Source organism: Callithrix jacchus, chromosome 10 (genome assembly GCF_049354715.1).
Source record: "Callithrix jacchus isolate 240 chromosome 10, calJac240_pri, whole genome shotgun sequence".
In the NCBI taxonomy this organism is placed as follows: domain Eukaryota; kingdom Metazoa; phylum Chordata; class Mammalia; order Primates; family Cebidae; genus Callithrix; species Callithrix jacchus.
In genome coordinates this window covers 108,431,927-108,452,295 of record NC_133511.1, presented here as the reverse complement: position 1 = coordinate 108,452,295, position 20,369 = coordinate 108,431,927, and the positions used below count along the sequence as shown (strand labels likewise).

Sequence of the window (20,369 nt, the reverse complement as noted above, 5' to 3'; positions counted from 1 at the left end):
GAATTTTTCTTCCTCCTAATTTCATTTCCATTGTTCACACCAAAAGAAGAACAGAAAAAAGTAACATTCTACTGAGAGGGGAGAGAGAAAAAAAGAAAGTGGCAACTAGCGTGACTCATGAAACAAAAAGTAGTACTTACTGCATATATATTCCCCAAAGTATAATAGCTGGTGAAGAAGTCACTGTCATCCAGAGCTGCATGGACCACAACAGCAGCATCAGCAGAGAAGTGTGCTCTGTGTAGAACATTTGCCAGATTGACCAGGGCAATGTCTTTATTGTGCCTAACGAAAGCAGCACATATTCCATGATTATGAAGAACTACTTGACAAGGAAAAATGACATTCAAAGTGACTTGAGCTTAGAAAAATAAGATATAGGTGGCAAAAATAGATAATCATAGTGTTTCATTTTTACATTATTGATGGTTCTTAACCTGATAGCTACAAATTTTGTCACAAAAAAAAGGTCAGGCAGATACTGTATAGATACTGTATGATTTTACAATTTAGGACTTAAATTTGCTTTAAGAAAAGTTAAATTTAGTTTATGATAATTCAAGTCTCACGTGAATCACAGGGCACCCACATAACACATCTTTTCCTTAATGGAAATGGAAAATATATTACACAATTATCACTTTGAACTTTTTGACATCTGTGATTTTTCTTTTTTTTTTTTTTTTGTGGTGGGACTAATTTCTTTGAATAGGGATGGAGAAAAGTATAAAATGCAATGCCGCTTCTGATTGTTTTCCTTTTTTTTTTTCTTTTTTGAGATGGAGTTTTGCTCTTGTTACCCAGGCTGGAGTGTAATGGCGCAATCTCGGCTCACCGCAACCTCTGCCTCCTGGGTTCAGGCAATTCTCCTGCCTCAGCCTCCTGAGTAGCTGGGATTACAGGCATGTGCCACCATGCCCAGCTAATTTTTTGTATTTTTAGTAGAGACGTGGTTTCACCACGTTGACCAGGATGGTCTCGATCTCTTGACCTCGTGATCCGCCCGCCTCGGCCTCCCAAAGTGCTGGGATTACAGGCGTGAGCCACCGCGCCCGGGGATTGTTTTCTTATGTATTGTTTCTTTAACAGTCCTGAGGAATGTGGAAAACCAGGAAAATCAGGTCCAGAAGAGGAGGAATCTTACCTGGAAGAGAAGTGAAGTGCTCGCATGGCACACTCCACTACCTGATATGGCTCATTCTTAATTCTCCAGTAAAACGACGCCATGTTATACAGTACCCATGAGGAAGAGTTCTAGAGATTAAAAAAGTAAAATTACAAACACGATTCAAGACAGTTTAATTTAGAATGCTCAAAAAGAGTACCTTTAATATTCTGGCTCTTCCAAAATTCAAGATGAAGAAGAGCAAGACTAATGATAACAATGATAAAGAAGAGGACACAGTGCAAAGAAACTGAGAGCATTCTAATCATCAGCTGAGAATGCGCATTAGGTGATCTTCATATAAAGACCATCCAACTCCAGCTTATTCCAAGAGGGAAATAAATTGAAAATCCCATCAACTGACCACAACTTGTTGGGTGGGCTCTATTCAGAAGTTAAGTCAGAAGACCTAATCTACTTAGAAATAGCTCCAATCTGAAATTAACATTTAAAATATTTTTCTATCAGAGCTGAGCTGAAGGAGATTGAGACACGAAAAACCCTTCAAAAAATCAATAAATCCAAGAGCTGGTTTTTTGAAAAGATCAACAAAATAGACAGACCACTAGCCAGATTGATTAAAAATAAAAGAGAGAACAACCAAATAGATGCAATAAAAAATGATAAAGGGGAAATCACCACAGATTCCACAGAAATTCAAACCATCATCAGAGAATATTACAAACAACTCTATGCACATAAACTAGTAAATCTGGAAGAAATGGATAAATTCCTGGACTCCTGTGTCCTCCCAAGCCTAAACCAGGAGGAAGCTGAAACTATGAATAGACCAATAACAAGGTCTGAAGTTGAGGCAGCAATTAAGAGCCTACCTCACAAAAAAAGCCCAGGTCCAGACGGGTTCACAGCCGAATTCTACCAGACACACAAGGAGGAGCTGGTACCATTCCTTCTAAAACTATTTCAAACAATCCAAAAAGAGGGAATCCTTCCCAAATCATTTTATGAGACCAACATCATCCTGATACCAAAACCCGGCAGAGACCCAACGAGAAAAGAAAACTTCAGGCCAATATCCATGATGAACATAGATGCAAAAATCTTCAATAAAATATTGGCAAGCCGATTGCAACAGCAAATCAAAAAACTTATTCATCATGATCAAGTAGGATTCATCCCAGGGATGCAAGGCTGGTTCAACATACGCAAGTCTATCAACGTAATTCACCACATAAACAGAACCAAAAACAAAAACCACATGATTATCTCAATTGACGCAGAGAAGGCATTTGACAAAATTCAACAGCCCTTTATGCTAAAAACCCTCAATAAACTCGGTATCGATGGAACGTATCTCAAAGTAATAAAAGCTGTTTATGACAAACCAACAGCCAATATCATACTGAATGGGCAAAAACTGGAAGCATTCCCTTTGAAATCTGGTACTAGACAAGGGTGCCCTGTTTCACCACTCCTATTCAATATAGTCTTCATGAACAAAACACCAAGAGCATTGGCAACAAAAGCCAAAATAGACAAATGGGACCTAATCAAACTCCACAGCTTCTGCACGGCAAAAGAAACAGTCACTAGAGTGGATCGGCAACCAACAGAATGGGAAAAAATTTTCGCAGTCTACCCATCTGACAAAGGGCTGATATCCAGAATTTACAAACAACTCAAGCAGATTTACAGGAAAAAAACAAACAAGCCCATTCAAAAGTGGGCAAAGGATATGAACAGATACTTTTCGAAAGAAGACATATATGAGGCCAACAATCATATGAAAAAATGCTCATCGTCACTGGTCATCAGAGAGATGCAAATCAAAACCACATTGAGATACCATCTCACGCCAGTTAGAATGGCGATCATTAAAAAATCTGGAGACAACAGATGCTGGAGAGGATGTGGAGAAAAAGGAACACTTTTACACTGTTGGTGGGAGTGTAAGTTAGTTCAACCATTGTGGAAGACAGTGTGGCGATTCCTCAAGGCCTTAGAAATAGAAATTCCATTTGACCCAGCAATCCCATTACTGGGTATATATCCAAAAGACTATAAATCGTTCTACTATAAAGACACATGTACACGAATGTTCATTGCAGCACTGTTTACAATAGCAAAGACCTGGAATCAACCCAAATGCCCATTGATGATAGACTGGATTGGAAAAATGTGGCACATATACACCATGGAATATTATGCAGCAATCAGAAATGATGAGTTCGTGTCGTTTGTAGGGACATGGATGAATCTGGAAAACATCATCCTCAGCAAACTGACACAAGAACAAAAAATGAAACACCGCATATTCTCACTCATAGGTGGGTGATGAAAAATGAGAACACATGGACACAGAAAGGGGAGTACTAAACACTGGGGTCTATTGGGGGGAAAAGGGGAGGGCCAGTGGGAGGGGGAGGTGGGGAGGGATAGCCTGGGGAGAAATGCCAAATGTGGGTGAAGGGGAGAAGAAAAGCAAAGCACACTGCCATGTGTGTACCTACGCAACTGTCTTGCATGCTCTGCTCATGTACCCCAAAACCTATAATCCAATAAAAAATTAAAAAAAAAAAAAAAAAAATATTTTTCTATTTATGTAATATCTGAGTGAAGTCACAAACTTAAACAACAGGCTTACTCTAAATATAAAGACAGAAAAAAAGGAAAAAGGGCCAAAAACATGAACAGACAACTCAAATAATGAAACAGCTAAAAAGTATGTAAAATATGTAACTTCACAAAGAAATAGAAATTTAAAAGATACAAGTTTTCCTTTTACAAAGTGGCAAAGACTAAAAAGAATGCCAATATTTACTGGATATTAACTTTAGATTTTAAACCATAGAAATGTTAAGCTACTACAGCAGTTCAGAGTTCAGGGCGACAATTTGACATGTATGTAAAAAGCTTGAAAAATGTAATGTATATTAACATACATATTAATGTATATTTTACCCTTTGACTCCCACAATTCTACTATTAAAAATGTATACTATGGGGAATAATTAAGTTTTAACTATAAACATATATAAAAATAAAACTCCAGAAGAATGTATTACAAACCAGTTTTGAAACTATTATTTTTACTTTCTTTTTTTTTTCCACTTATATTTTTTATTACCCACATTTATCTTAAGGCTTAAAAGATTCAGGAAGGGAGGTCAGCATTATTTTTAAATAATCAGAGGTACCATATCATATTAATCTCAAGTCAATATCTTTGGCTGGATAATGCCTGGACTGTGCTGGAGTGTGGCTCCTTCTGAACTTACATGAAATGTCTAAAAGACAAATTCCATCTAAGATTTCCTTGCCCACTCATTTTCTTCTTCATTCTCTATCCCTGGTTTGTCTCCGCATCTGGGTTTCCACTGAAGCAGAAATGACTGAGGAGACCTTTTGAGTGTATATACGCAGGTGCATGTTGGCTTTAGAGAGGTCAAAGTTGGATAAAGGTGTCTCCTATGTGGCTCTCACAAGTGAGAAACAAAACAAGGTTGAAGACTGCTTTTGGTGGCTCATGCCTATAGTCCCAGCACTTTGGGAGGCTGAGGTGGGTGGATCGCTTCAGCACAGGAGTTTGAGACCAGCCTGGACAACATGGCAAAACCCCCATCTCTACAAAAAAATACAAAAATTAGCTGAGTGTGGTGGTGTACGCCTGTAGTCATGAGGCTGAGGTGGGAGGACCAATTGAACCTGGGAGGTTGAGCCTCCGGTTAGTTGTGATCATGCCACTGCACTGCAGCCTGGACTACAGAGCAAGGCCATGTCTTAAAAAACAAACAAACAGAAAAGACTGCTTTGGAAAGTAAGGGAACCAGTGAGTACCACCTTATGTCCAGAGGGAGTGTTGCTTCCTGTGTGCCAGGAGGGTGAGCCTCCCAGAGTCAATACAGGGGCTCTGGCTTTCATCATAAGCTTAGAAGGTTAGAGAAATGTGTTCATCCCAATCATTATTACCAATGCTGAGACCAGTGCAGGTAGCCTAATTTTAAATATGGATGAAAATCCCAGTTGTTTTCTTGTGTAGTTTGGTAGAGCTAAGATACTGGTTAACTACACTTAACCTAATGAATGTTTCTTAAATTGTATAGCAAGTCTTTAGAGATAAAATCAAATATATTTTTTGAATGCACAGTAAGCTTGCTTTTTCAGAGTCCATTTAAAAATATAGCCAATTTCTTATTTTTTGAAAAATAATCTTTCTTTTTCTATTTTTATTTTTTTTTTCAGTTTTTTGTAAATTTTTTTTATTATTTTATCTTTTTTTTTAAAATTGCATTTTAGGTTTTGGGGTACATGTGCAGAACGTGCCTTCCTCCCCTTCACCCACAATTGGCATTTCTCCCCAGGCTATTCCTCCCCAGCTCCCCCCGCCGCTGTCCCTCCCCTATTCCCAATAGACCCCTGTGTGTAGTACCCGCTTCCCTGTGTCCATGTGTTCTCATTTTTCCTCACCCGCCTATGAGTGAGAATATGCAGTATTTCATTTGCTGTTCTTGTGTCAGTTTGCTGAGAATGTTCTCCAGATTCATACATGTCCCTACAAAGGACACGAACTCATCATTTTTGATGGCTGCATAATATTCCATGGTGTATATGTGCCACATTTTTCCAGTCCAGTCTATCATCGATGGGCATTTGGGTTGGTTCCAGGTCTTTGCTATTGTAAACAGTGCTGCAATGAACATTTGTGTGCATGTGTCCTTATAGTAGAACGATTTATAGTCCTTTGGATATATACCCAGTAATGGGATTGCTGGGTCAAATGGAATTTCTATTTCTAAGGCCTTGAGGAATTGCCACACTGTCTTCCACAATGGTTGAACTAATTTACACTCCCACCAACAGTGCAGAAGTGTTCCTATTTCTCCACATCCTCTCCAGCATCTGTTGTCTCCAGATTTTTTAATGATTGCCATTCTAACTGGTGTGAGATGGTATCTCAATGTGGTTTTGATTTGCATTTCTCTAATGACCAGTGATGAGCATTTTTTCATATGTTTGTTGGCCTCATGTATGTCTTCTTTTGTAAAGTGTCTGTTCATATCCTTTGCCCATTTTTGAATGGGCTTGTTTTTTTCCTGGAAATCTGTTTGAGTTCTTTGTAAATTCTGGATATCAGTCCTTTGTCAGATGGGTAAACTGCAAAAATTTTTTCCCATTCTGTTGGTTGCCGATTCACTCTAGTGACTGTTTCTTTTGCCGTGCAGAAGCTGTGGAGTTTGATTAGGTCCCATTTGTCTATTTTGGCTTTTGTTGCCAATGCTTTTGGTGTTTTGGTCATGAAGTCCTTGCTTACTCCTATGTCCTGAATGGTTTTGCCTAGATTTCCTTCTAGGGTTTTTATGGTGCCAGGTCTTATGTTTAAGTCTTTAATCCATGTGGAGTTAATTTTAGTGTAAGGTGTCAGGAAGGGGTCCAGTTTCTGCTTTCTGCACATGGCTAGCCAGTTTTCCCAACACCATTTATTAAAAAGGGAATCCTTTCCCCATTGCTTGTTTTTGTCAGGTTTATCAAAGATTGTATGGTTGTAGATATGTTGTGTTGCCTCCGATTTTCTTTAATAGATTTGTATAGTCTGAATCTTTTATAAGGACCAATTTTTAAAAAATAGTTATTTTAATATAGTTAAAAATAGTTTAAATTTAGTGAAACGTAATTTTTAAGATTACAATAAGTACAATCTGAACTATTAATCCTTAAGTGTTCTATGTTCAAGAAAAGTATCTGATTTTTGAGTGATGCAACTAAAGGTTTTAACACTATGAGCAGATTAACTATGAAATTCTACTTGAAGTTGGTTAAAGGACAGTACACACTTCACAACTGACTTGTGACGAAGGTTTCAGTTTTCTTTTTGATAGCCTTTTGAGAAAATTATTTTTCAAATTAACAAATTCTATGATTTTGATTTGCATCTTTTATTTTCATGTTATAGTGTAAACTGGGACAGAAAGTTCAATTAAAAGGTCTACATGAACTACTGAAAAGATCATGATAAATTAAATATATATTGCAGCATACTAGAGGTAAGATAAAAATATATATTTAAAGAAATACCCTTCTGTAGTTCTCATAAAATCTCTCCCAAATCTATAAATGTTCTAATGTTATGTGAATTACTCCCTCCTTCCTTCAAACACTTTCTTCCATTGGCTTTAGGACACCACATTCTGTAGGATGCCCTTTCTGATCTTTTTTTGCTGGCTTTCCTCCTCTGCTTGATAACTACATGTGGGAGACCGCCAGGACTTGGACTGGCTTCGTCTCAAACTTCACTCTTTCTCAGATGACTTCATCCAGTTCCATGGCTTCAGATATTCGTAATGTAATAATTATTCTCTATGTGCCCAACTCCAACTTTTGCTGAAATTCCAAACTCATATAGCTATTTCAAATTTAACATGGCCCCAAAAGAACTCTTATTTTCTCTTCTCCAACCCTAACCCTCCCCACCTTCACATTGTTCAAATAAAAAATTTAAGAGTTTTCCTTGATTCCTCTTTTGCCTGCAATCCCCACATCTAACTCATCAGCTTCTAAACTCCTAAATATCTTCTCAATAGTTCAAGTCCTCTCATTTCCACTACTAACAACTGCTAGTCCAAACCACCTTAATCTCTCTTGAACTACTGCAACAGCCTTCTAACAGGGCTATTTCCAGTTGTGGCCCTTTCAATAACTTTTTCATATAGTAGTCAGAGTGATCTTTTAAAGTATTACTTGCAATACATTGCTCCTCTGCTCCAACTTCTCAGCACACCTGGAATAAAATCCAAAGTCTTTACCCTGGCTTTCAGACCCCTACATAATCTGGCACTGGCCTAATTCTCTGGCTTCACTCCCTATCATCCTTCCTCTTGCTGACCAGGCTCCAGAAATAATGGCCTGAATTTGACTGCAAGCCATCTGTTATGGACCAAATGTCTATCTATGCCTCCTCAAAGTTCATATGTTCAAGTGTTATCAAGCCTATGAGGAATGAATAAAGGCTAAATGAGGTCATAAGGATTGGGGCTCAAATTTGATAGGGATGGTGTCCTTATAAGCAATAGAAGAGACAGATCTCTCTCTCTGTCTTCAAGCATGTACACAGAGGAGGCCATGTCAGGATACAGAGAAGGTGGCCATATGCAAGGCAGGAAGAGAGCCCTCACCAGGAACCAAATCACTGGCACCTTGATCTTAGATTTCCCAGCCTCCAGGCTATGAGAAATACATTTCTATTAAGCTACCCAGTATGTGGTATGAACAAATATATTTGGTCTTGGTCCCCAGTTTCTGACACACAAATCTAAAATGTGAAGAATCACACAAGTGATGTGTGGTTTTCATATGCCAATGGGATGACTGGAAGCAGGTGGCCCCCAGATAGCTTCAGGACAGATGCTGGTCCCAGAAAAACTAAGGCATGATTAGAGGGATAGATCATTCAGAATCCCATCCTATCCATGTCCTTTAGGGAGGGGAGAGAGGGTAGAGACTGAGTTAATCACTCATGGCCAATACTTTAGTCAATCATGTTTACGTAGTGAAACCTCCAATAGAAACCCTTAAACAACAGTTTTGAGAGCTTCTGGGTTGGTGAACACATTGAGATTCCAGTAGGGTGGTGTTCTGAAGAGGACATGGAAGCTCTGTGTACCCCTCCTTGCTATTCCCTGGCTTATGCCTTGGGCTGTTCCTGAATTGCATCCTTTATAATAAACCAATAATAGTAAGTAAAGTGCTTTCCTGACTTCTGTGGGCTGTTTTAACTTCGGGAGGTGACTGTGGGAATACTCTGACTTTATAGCTGATTTGCTGGGTGGCCTTGATGTCTGACTGGCATCTAAGTGCAGGTAGCCTTGTGGGACTGAGTCCTTGACCTGTGGGGTCTGTGCTAACTCCAGGTAATTAGTGTCAGATTGTATTGAGTTGCAGGACGCCTAGTTGGTGTCGGGAGAACTGGAGAATTAGCAGTGTGAGAAAAAACTCTATACATTTAGTGTCAGGAGTGTTCTGAGCAGAAACTGTCCAAAGTGGTACTTTGTCATGGAAACCTGAGCAGATGAATACAATCACCTAACCTCATTCAGGACTCAGAGCCTTTGCTGTTGCCTAGAATGTTCTTCCATGATCTTTGAATTCTGGTTTCTTCTTATGATTCAAGTGTCAGCTTAAATTTCACCTTTCCAGAGAGAATAACACCGACTGCTAGATCTAAAGTAGCCACCCAATTACTTTCTATTTTAACTGTCTATAGAACACTTACCACTATGGTCTACTCTCAACTAACCATTCTCTGAAGGATACTGTAAAATCCTGGGCCAGTTTTCTCTTATTACTCATCAAGTTCTGGGAATGCAAAAGTTTTACATTACCTTCAGAAAAATAAGATGAAGATGGTAACATAGCTACAACAATATTCATATAAAGCACTTGAAAGTCAAGTTATTTCTTACTTTTATCTAAAAATTCCTCTCAACATACAGAGCAATGTATTTGAATAAACTGTATACAAAGGTGGCAATTATACATCTTATTTTATACAACTATAATTAATACTGCTTAGAAACTAACCTGTATTTTATGATACTCCTTAGGTGCAAAGAAGAGCAAAAACATTTTCTAAATGCCCACGTTAATCCTGAATGACACATTTAAATTCTTGGGTCCTGTTACATAATTCCCTACTTCCTTTTTTTAAAGTAGATGTTCCCTTAAAAGAAAGTTACAGAAGATTTTGTTGCTGGTGGTGATTCTTTTTCTGTTTCAGAAAACAGTAATAATATATGTATTGTGTATAGACATATTAAAGACACTAAAACATTAACTTTCTTACATACACAATGTATATAATCTAGCCTATAGACCCTGTTGCTTCTATCAGTTTATATTTCATTTTTCATGAATAAGTTTAGATAAAACTTTTCAGCATCTCTTCCTGGTAAAGGAGACTAGTCTACCCACATTTCTCTCCAGCACTGGAACTATGCAATTTGTATCAATGTAAGTGTAATTTTAAATCGTCTGCTAGACAAAAACAAGTTATGAAGGTATTTTCCAAGAGAAAAATACCTTCTGTTTACACAGAGCCTGCTGGCTCTTTAAGTGACTGATGACTTACCTTCCGTAGGCCTTCATGAATGAGGTGACCTATGTCATCTATACTCCTTCCTAATCGTTTAGATAAATATGTGAAGATTGGGTCTTCTTTAGGTAACAGAGGTGCAGAAAGGTTAACTCTCTCTTGTACACCCTGAAGAGAAGAAAAAGATTCAAAGGACATAATCAAAAGCTATAAAAGATGACAAATAATTCAGTATCTTGTCGTATTTATTTTGAAATACTAATATTTTGGAATTTCAAGAAATAGGAGATGTTTGTAAAATTATAAAGCTGTTTGGAAGGAGAGAAGAAAGAGAAATAGTCTTTATAAGTGAGAGACCAACTGAAAGAAGAATATGTAAAAAAAAAAAACCCTAAAGTTCTCTACTTACTCTCAAGTGCTGAAAAGCATGTATACTATATGGAAGTTCTAGAATTTTAGTACAATCAGGTTGCTCAGGGTCTGGAGGGACAGGAGATTCTGTGTCTATATAATCTTCAGGACTAAAATCAAGAAGCAAGAAGCAATGAATGAATAAAAGGCGAGATAAACAATACTTTATTTACTTATTTAAAGGGTCTCATTCTGTTGCCCAGGCTGGAGCGCAATGGCACGATCAAAGCTCATTGTAGACTTGGACCTCCTAATCTCAAACTACCCTCTGACCTCAGCTTTCCAAGTAGCTGAGGCAACAGGCATGCACCACTGTACCCAGCTAATTTTTTTTTTTTTTTGCAGACACAGGTCTCATTATGTTGCTCAGGCTGGTTCTGAACTCCTGGCTTCAAGTGATCCTCCCATCTCGGCCTCCCAAAGTGTTGGGATTACAGGCATATGTCACTGCACTCAGTCAATAATATTTTAAGAAATGTCTAATTTTCCCCATATTCTCAAAGCATCTTAACTTTACAGTTAATTATTAGTCAATATTCATACCATTTCACATAGCTGCTATAAAGAGCCAAACATTATGGGAGTTCAAATTAAAGTCAAGAATTACAGAGAAAATAGTAGATAGGTCACATAATGTTAAGATCATGAACTTTTTAATAACTAATATAACTGCTCAATTGTTTCTAGAAATGTTAAACCAGTTTACACTTCCATTGACAGTCTCTACATTTTTACCAGTTACTAAATTTTTTATATGCTTTCCGTTTTGGTAGATGAAAATTATCTAAATGTTTTAATTTGTACTTATTTGATCATTTCTGAGAAATATGTTTTCCATGTTTACTGGCCATAGGTAGTCTTGTTAATTTAATTTAATTTTATTTTTTTACTATAAATTGTTCAATTCTCTCTCTCTCTCTGTCTCTCTCTTTTTTAAGAGACAGGGTAAGGGTCTCACTGTATCACCCAGCCTGGAGACTGGGCTAGAGCTGAGTGGGACGATCAAAGCTCTCTGTAACCTTGAATTCTTAGGCTCAAGTGATCCTTTCACTTTAACCTTCTGAGTAACTAGAACTATAAGTGCACATTACCATGCCTGACTAATTAAAAAAAAATTTTTTTTTTTAGAGATGGGGTCTCACTATATTGCCTAGCCTGTCTCAAACTCCTGGCTATGGGCAATCCTCCCACTTTGGCCTCACAAAGTACTGGGATTACAGGTGTGAGGCACCATGCCCAGCCAAATTCTTCCATTTTCTACTGTGATGTGAAATATTTTATATTAATTTATAAGAATTCTACATGTATGTATTTTGAACTTTCAAATTCTAAAACTCATCTGTGACTGAAGCTTACTCTTATTACAGAAATAATTTTTTACTGATTTGAGAAAAGAATGTTTGAAAAAGCAATTTTATTTTTGGAAAGAGAACTTCTTTACCTGATGTCTTTGCTCTCCAAAGTTATGTATGTGCCATCATACAGATCCAGGTCCCCTAAGGGCACCTTGGCTTTGATGCAGTCTGGGTCTTCCTTATTATGTCTCTGTTCCAGTCCTGTGTCTCTGTCCTCATTCTCTTCTATGTGAATTTTTTGAGCAACTAATTGTTTCTGTTGAGAAGAAAGTAAGAACAGAATGGATTCTTCTAAAATTTTAGTCTAGCTATCAAAGAGAAAGGGGAATTTGAAGAAGTCAGAATCCTCTACATAGGAAGACAAGAATTCTGAAGATGCCCTCAGTTAACGTAGTCAACATATACAAGCTTCTCAAAAAAGATGTCCACACACAGAAAGTAACAGAACATGACATTTATCATATTGGCACACGTGGGCCTTCATAATACGATTTCTGATTATCCATGAAGCACATCTATAACTTAACTTTCCTGGCACAGAATGGCTCTGCAATGAAAACAAACCTATTAGGTTATTTCAATCCTTCAAGACAGAGAGCACGTTGCTATTGCTACCTGGGTATTCCAGTTAATTTCTGACACTCCTATCTATTTTTTCAAATGTACAGACAAATAACACAAATATCCACATCTTCACCACTCATATCTACCATATGCCAATATTTTCTTTTTTTTTGAGACAGGGTCTTCCTTTCACCTAGGCTGGAGTGGTGCAGTGGTGTGATCACAGCTTACTGCAGCCTCGACCTCCTGGGGTAAAGTGATACTCTCACCGCAGCCTCCCAAGTAGCTGGGACTATAGGCATGTGCCACCATGCCCAGTTAATTCTTTTTTTTTTTGAGACAGGGTCTCATTTTGTCACCCAGGCTGAGTGGAGTAGTGAAATTATAGCTCACTGCAACCACAAACTCCTGGGCTCAGGTGATCCTCCTGCCTCAGCGCCACAAGTAGCTGGGACTACAGGTGCAGATCACCATGCCTGGTTAATTTTTTGTATTTTTCTTACAGATGGGGTTTTACCATGTTGCCCAGGCTAATCTTGAACTCCTGAGTACAAGCAATCCACCTGCCTTGGCCTCTCAAAGTATTGGGATTAAGGTGTGAGCCATGATGCCCGGACAATTTTTCTATTTTTTATGGGGATGGGGGGTCTCACAATGTTGCCCAGGCTGGTCTTAAACTCCTCGGCTCAAGCAATCGTCCCACCCTGACCTCCCAAAGTGTTGGGACTACAGGCATGAGACACAGTGCCCAGCTCAGAGTTTTTTTTTTAAAGAAAGAAACAAGGGATTTCAAGGTCTTCTTTACTGTCTTCGAAATCTCTTCTTGCCATTAATCTGAATATCATTTCCATGTATATTTTAATAAAATACATTACCCTTACTCTCTTAAAAAATTACTTTCATTATATATGTATCCAAAGGCAACATATAGCATTGCTTTGCAAGTTTTAAAATTTTATATAAATGGTATCATACTTAATGTATCTACAACTTTAACAAAAGTAGGTATGTTTTTGAGATTTATCTACATTAGTCAATGTAGCTCTAAATTTTTCATTTAAATAGAAGTATACATATGTACTTATCCATTTTCCTATGAACATTTATGTTGCTTCTTTAAAAAAGCTCTTTTTTGATATTAAAAATGCTACAATATTCTCACAAATGTCTCCATGTACACATGTGAAAAATTCTAGCAAGAGCAGAAGAATGGGGTCATATGGGATGCACATTTTCAGATCTATATAGACATGTCAATCTGCTTTTCACAGTGGTAATAACAGTTAGAATTCAATGAGTAGATCATAACACCTATATCTACAGAATCTTACCAATGTTTGGTTTTGTCATACTTTTTAACTTACGCCAGTCTAATAGGTATGAAACATTATTTTGTTATATTTACTGTAATAGTAGACTATGTTATTGTAATAGGCTGTATTACTATTCACTAATATCCTGCCCCTCCTTACAAGATACATCACTGTTCTGCTGGACTCAGGCTTGGGCAATATGACTTGCTTGGGCCAACGTAATGTAAGTCCCATGTAACCCTTTTATAGGAAAGCTTTTATATAGTGTATGCTTCACCATGTTCTTTTTCCCTCAGCTACTGAGAATGCCAATATTACAGATAGCGGCTTCTCTGTCGGCCTTGGTCCTGGCTTATGGATCACAGTGACATGGTAAAGAACCCCAACAGAGCCCCAAACGATCATTTAGCATGGCCTTAGTGTTTTATGACATTAAGATTTTGGGGTTATTATCAATGCGGACATAGCCTATGATCTGTTTCCAATTATTCCCTCCATACTATTCATGGAGGTAGGTTATCCCGCCGTATTGATTTCAAGGCATGGATGCATGGAATGTAAGTAGAGATGGTGTATGTCACTTCTCAGTAGAAACTTTAACCAAGCTTATATTATTTGGTTACTCTTCCTTGACCCTTCACTTTCCTTCATGAGAACAGCACTGAGGTTCTGGGACTATTTGTTGTCAATGCAAAAGTTGACTAATACACTACGAAATATGGACTATATCAGCTAATAGAATTATATTTAATAAGACTGAACATATTTTCATATGTTTATGGGATATTTGGTGAACTGACTGTTCAAGTTGGCTCATTTTTACCCCAGTAGGTTTTCTTTTTTAAAAAATTGATTTGTTGGATTGGCGTGGTAGCTTGTGCCTATAATCTTAGCATTTTGGGTGGCCAAGGATAGAGGGTCACTTGAGTTCAGGAGTTTGAGACCAGCGTGGCAATACTGAGAGACCCCAACTCTACGAAACAAAAAAAAGCCAACACTGGTGGTGGTGCTCGCCTATAGTCCTAGCTACTGGAGAAGCAGAGGCAGGAGGACTGCTGGAGCCCAGGCAAAGAGGTTACAGTGAGCAATGATCATCCTGTCTGCCTTCCAGCTGGGGCAGGAGTAAGACCCTGTCTCAAAGAAAAAAAAAGAAAAGAAATTAATCTGTAGAAATTTATGGAAAAAGTAATTCTGTAAACTCCTCCTCTATGAGTTGCATGCATGGCAAGTATCGGTTTTTAGTTTGTAGCTTATCTTTTAATTTTGTCATTTGAAGAAAAACTTTTAAGGTGGGCAACTTTATCAACTGTTTTCTTGTTTGTTCTTTGTTGTATTTAAGATATCCTTCCCAACCTTGAGAGTATAATTATATCAATCAACTACAGTGAAGCACGGCATAAAGATATTTTGGTTAACAATGGACCCCAGCGGCAGTTTCAGAAGATTATAACACCATTTTTACTGTACCTTTTCTATGCTTAGATATACAAATACTTACCATTATGTTACAACTGCCTACAGTATTCAGTACAGTAACATGTTATATAGGTCTGTAGCCTAGGAGTAATAGGCTATACAATACAGCATAGGTGACTGTATAGTAGGCTGTATCACTTAGGTTTGTGTAAGTACATTCTATGATGTTCCCACAATGGTGAAATCCCCTAACAACATATTTCTCAGAGCATATCCTTGTCATTAAGCAATGCATGACTGTCAATCTACTCTATATTTTTAGTAAAAAGTTTCACTTTTCATATTTAGATAATTTTTAAACTGTATAAGAATTTTTTCTTTGTATATTGAAGGATAATAATTTATTTTTTTCCGATATGGACAATTTCCTAATATCATTTATAAAGAGTCTATCCTTTACCCATTTATTCAATCAACTTTTACATTTTATACTTCATGGTTTTCTAAAACCTTATATTATATCTCAGGTTTCAAATTTATTGGTCTAAAGTTTTTGCAGTATTAATAATTATGTCTTTTTATTTTTTTGAGATGAAATCTCGCTCTGTCACCCAAGCTGGAGTGCAGTGGTGTGATCTCGGCTCACTGCAACCTCCATCTCTTGGGTTCAAGTGATTCTCCAGCCTCAGCCTCAGCCTCCCAAGTAGCTGGGACTATAGGCACGTATCACCATGCTCGACTAATTTTTGTATTTTTAGTAGAGACAGGTGTTTCACTATGTTGGCCAGGATGGTCTCAAACTCCTGACCTTGTAATTTACCCACCTTGGCATTGCATAGTAAATACTTTTTCTACATTCTCTCCTCTCCTCTTATATCTTCTCTTTATTTGTAAGTTTGATAACTATAGATTACATTTTTCTTTTTCTTTTTTTTTTGTGCCAGGCTCTCACTCTGTGACCCATGCTGAAGTGTGGTAGTGCTATCATAGTTCATTGTAATCTCAAACTCCTGGGCTCATGCAATTTGCCTGCCTCAGCCTCCCCAGCAGTTAGGACTATAGGTGCCTGCCACCATGCCCAGCTAATTTCAAAATTATTTTGTAGAGACAGGGTCTTAAACTCCTGGTCTCAAGTGATCCTCTTGTCTCAGCCGCCCAACGTACTAGGATTACAGGTGTGAGCCACCATACCCAGCTTGCATGTCTATTATTTTAGTGCTTGCCTTGTTTTTTTTTTGGTTTTCATCAGTAAATATTTCTGTATGTTTTGGAAAGAAAAGCCTCTTTTGTAAAGAATAAAACCACTGCACCATTATCATATGTAAAAATTAGTAATTCCTTAATATCAAATATCCAGTCTGTATTCAAATTCCCAATTGTTTCTTCTCTTTTAAAAATACAGTTTGTTTGAATCAGAATCCAATGTAATCCATATACACTGCAATTACTTTATTTGTGTCTTACATCTCTTTTAATCTACTGGATATCCTCTCTTTCTCCCCATTCCCTTGTCATTTATTTGTTTAAGAAATTGGGGCTAGACATGGTTGCTCACATCTATAATCCCAGGACTTTGGGAGCCCAGAAGTTTTGAAATCAGCCTAGGCAACAAAGTGAGACCCCTGTCTCTCCAAAAATAAAATTAGCTAGGCACTGCAGATGTCTGTGGTGCTACACAGGAGGCTGAGGCAGGAAGATCATTTGAGTCCAGGAAGTTGAAGCTGCAGTGAGCTGTGTTCACGCCACCACACTCCAGCCTGGGTGACAGAGCAGACCCTGTCTCAAAGAAGGAAAAAAAAAAAAAAAAAAAAAGGGAAAAAGAGTTTGCCACTTTAGGGGAATTTGCTGACTAGGTCCTCAAGGTTCACTGAACATGTTCCTCTATTTTCTCTATTTCCTGAATACTGACAGTGGGATCTAGGGTAATAATCATTTTGTGTCAATGACTTCTTTGGCAGTCTGATGAAGCCTACAAATCTCTTCTCAGAATAATCTTTTAAATATATGAAATGTAAGAGACGGAATGACAAAGGAAATCAATTACACTGAATAACAAATTATACTGTGCTTTGATTTTTGGCAAGACTACTTAAAAGGTAGCAAGCAACATTTTCAAGTTTTTAATATTTGCTGATACATTTCCCCATAGGATTTTAATTTATTCAGTTATTTTTATTTCTGAACATGACAAGAGTCTAACATGCTTTAATCACTAAACATGCTCCAGCCCAACTACATATTAATTTTATCTAGTTTGACCTTAGAGAGCACAATAACTAATTAATGTAGCAACTTTTTCATCCATGCTATTAACTTATCATTATACATTCTATGTACTTCCACTAGGTTTACTTTTCTTCTGGCAGAAATACATGCTTAATATCTTTTTTTCAACTGAAGGGAGGATCTGCATGTCAGAAAATATCTTTACTTTGTCCTCATTCTTAAATGATAGTTTAAAATAATATAAAATTTCAGTTTAATTGATGTTCCCTTATCCTTCAGAGTCTTGTTATCTAAGAAGTTCATCTAGTTACCACTATTGGTAGATAAATTGTTTCATGTAGTCTCATGGCTTTAAGTCTATCTGTCAATGACTGACAAATTTATATCTTCAGCCTGAATCTTTCCCTTTGAGTTTGCACTGGGAAGAACCAACTGTCCAGGTGATGTCCATTCTTGAATGCCTGACAGGCATCTCAGATGTAACATTTCAAAGCCAAACTCCTCCCTAATCCTGTACCTCCTTCAGTCTTCTTTATCTTAGCTAATATCAACTTCGTCCTTGCACTCAGGTCAGAAACCCACTCGAGTATTTCTTTATGCCCTCTTCTGTCTTTCTCTTTCTTTCCATTCCATGACCATCATCTAGGTCTCCTAATTTTGTGATTGTTTCCATGTTCTATCCAGTTACCAAGTTCAGAATCAGACCTTACAATTTTGGTTTTGAGTTCCTATCCCAAGTATTCTACCCTAAAATGATATTCAGGAAACAGAAGATGCAATTTTTGAACTACTGGATGATTCACCTTTTTTGGTCATCGGGATTAGTCTGTTTTTGATGTTTTTTTTCTTCCCCAGACTCCTTCTATGAGCAGAATGTCTCCACCCCAGTCTTTAAGCAGTAAGCCCTGTTCTGTTTCTACATCCTGCATGGAATACCATCAGCTCCCTTCATGCCACAGTGCTGAATATCAGACACCATAGCCTGCTCCTGGCCTTGGAGCCCAATAGGGGTCGGTAGCATTGGCTACATTCCCAGTTTAGTGCTTCTCCTCATTTCTGGTTTATGGAGATGCTAACATTACTTTCAAATCTGCCTACATTTTATTTTGGTTTCTATTTTTATATTTTACCTGTCATTGCTATGCACATGAAGCAGAAGCTTCACAGTATTAAAAAAAATAGAAGTTTATACTTAGTGTAAGTATAAATTCCTATATTACCTTAACCAAAAATTGGTGGAGTCGGTATTTTTCATTTCATTTTCACTGACTTAAAAAGTGGCACTTTCTTCCTATATATCCTCTAATTTAAGTATCTTTCCCTTTATATAATACTGCCTCCTAAAAAAGAAAGCAATAAACATATATAATGTTTCTATACACCTGAAAATAAAAACCATTTTCTGCACCACTGCATCCTTCTGAACAGTGGGTTTAAATAAAAACAGATCATGCTTCCAAGCATGAATCACTATAAGAACACCTATTGTCGGCGGGCGCGGTGGCTCAAGCCTGTAATCCCAGCACTTTGGGAGGCTGAGGCGGGTGGATCACAAGGTCAAGAGATCAAGACCATCCTGGTCAACATGGTGAAACCCCGTCTCTACTAAAAATAAAAAAATTAGCTGGCCATGGTAGCACGTGCCTGTAATCCCAGCTACTTGGGAGGGTGAGGCGGGAGAATTGCTTGAACCCAGGAGGCGGAGGTTGTGGTGAGCCGAGATCGCGCCATTGCACTCCAGCCTGGGTAACAAGAGCGAAACTCCGTCTCAAAAAAAAAAAAGAACACCTATTGTCTAATTCCTAGTATTGATAAAAACCAACATTTCCAAATTTACAAGTGATAAAATCAGTAGGAACAGGGTGAAAAACTATTTTGATAATGTTGAGGTATTCAAGTTCCAGAAATATTCTAACTATACCACTACCTATGCAAAGCTGGTTAACATGTGCTAAAGGTTTCTTTCTCTTAATTCACAGATTTTTAAAAAGTACATATTTATAACTATTTGTGGACATATGTATGTCGATAAATATACTAGTCTAAATTTATGAAAATGAAAGTCGGTACTTTTACATAACAAGAAAATATATGCCAACTTGGTTTACCAGGCATGCCAGATTTTAAGTCAAGAGATACAGCTTTTGTTTCTGGTTCTGCCGTACCTTGTTTTGTGAACTTGGGCAATTCACTGTCTTCAGGTCTAATTGTTTCCTTGCCTCTAAAATGAGGATGATCTTATGATTCTTTCTAGTTCTCAAATACTGTAACTATGCTCTTATTACTTTATTATTCCCAACAGTTTTTTCTCATTTTGCAATTTAATGTTTCTACAACTTAAGAGTTTCTTTAAAACTTAGACTCAGTTTGCACTGTAACTTTTTAAAAAATTTATACTTTAAGTTCTGGGGTAAATGTGCAGAATGTGCAGGTTTGTTACATAGGTATACATGTGCGAAGGTGGTTTGCTGCATCCATCACCCCATCATCTACATTAGGTATTTCTCCTAATGCTATCCCTCCCTTGTCCCTTCACCCCTGCTATCCCTCCCCTCACCCCCGCCCCGCTGAAAGGTCCCGGTATGTGATGTTCCCTTCCCTGTGTCCATGTGTTCTCACTGTTCAACACTCACTTATGAGTGAGAATATACACACACTGTAAGCACTGTAAGTGTTAAGCAGAGATTTCATGAGGAAAAAAACCCCTGGTTTTTCAAATAACAAATAGTGTTTGCTATAAAGCAAAATCAATTTATGGAACTATGTTAGAGAAAAGGAAAACTGATGTTTAATTAATTTATTAAACAAATACATCAGATTTTATTAGTACTCATAAGGTTCGAGCTTTCGAGGTATAAGGTGATTAATGTTTT

General features: G+C 37.6%; 1 protein-coding gene across 6 annotated transcripts in view; it reads right to left on the bottom strand.

Annotated features, from left to right (window-relative positions):
* TTC17 (tetratricopeptide repeat domain 17) overlaps positions 1 to 20,369 on the bottom strand; it is a 136,848-nt gene that overhangs the window by 91,307 nt on the left and 25,172 nt on the right. For 5 of the 6 annotated variants that reach the window (XR_013523391.1, XR_013523392.1, XM_009007961.5 and 2 more), the window contains exons 3-7: positions 12,064 to 12,233; positions 10,621 to 10,732; positions 10,248 to 10,379; positions 1,145 to 1,254; positions 141 to 285 (exon numbers count right to left, since the gene is read on the bottom strand). Coding sequence is in view for 4 of the 6 variants with exons in the window: in XM_009007961.5 (XP_009006209.1) it covers positions 141 to 285; positions 1,145 to 1,254; positions 10,248 to 10,379; positions 10,621 to 10,732; positions 12,064 to 12,233 (669 nt within the window). In the remaining 2 variants the exon portion in view is untranslated. Of the gene's footprint in view, positions 1 to 140; positions 286 to 1,144; positions 1,255 to 9,700; positions 9,840 to 10,247; positions 10,380 to 10,620; positions 10,733 to 12,063; positions 12,234 to 20,369 lie in introns of those variants that run through there. The other variant, XM_017978031.4, reaches the window with a different exon arrangement.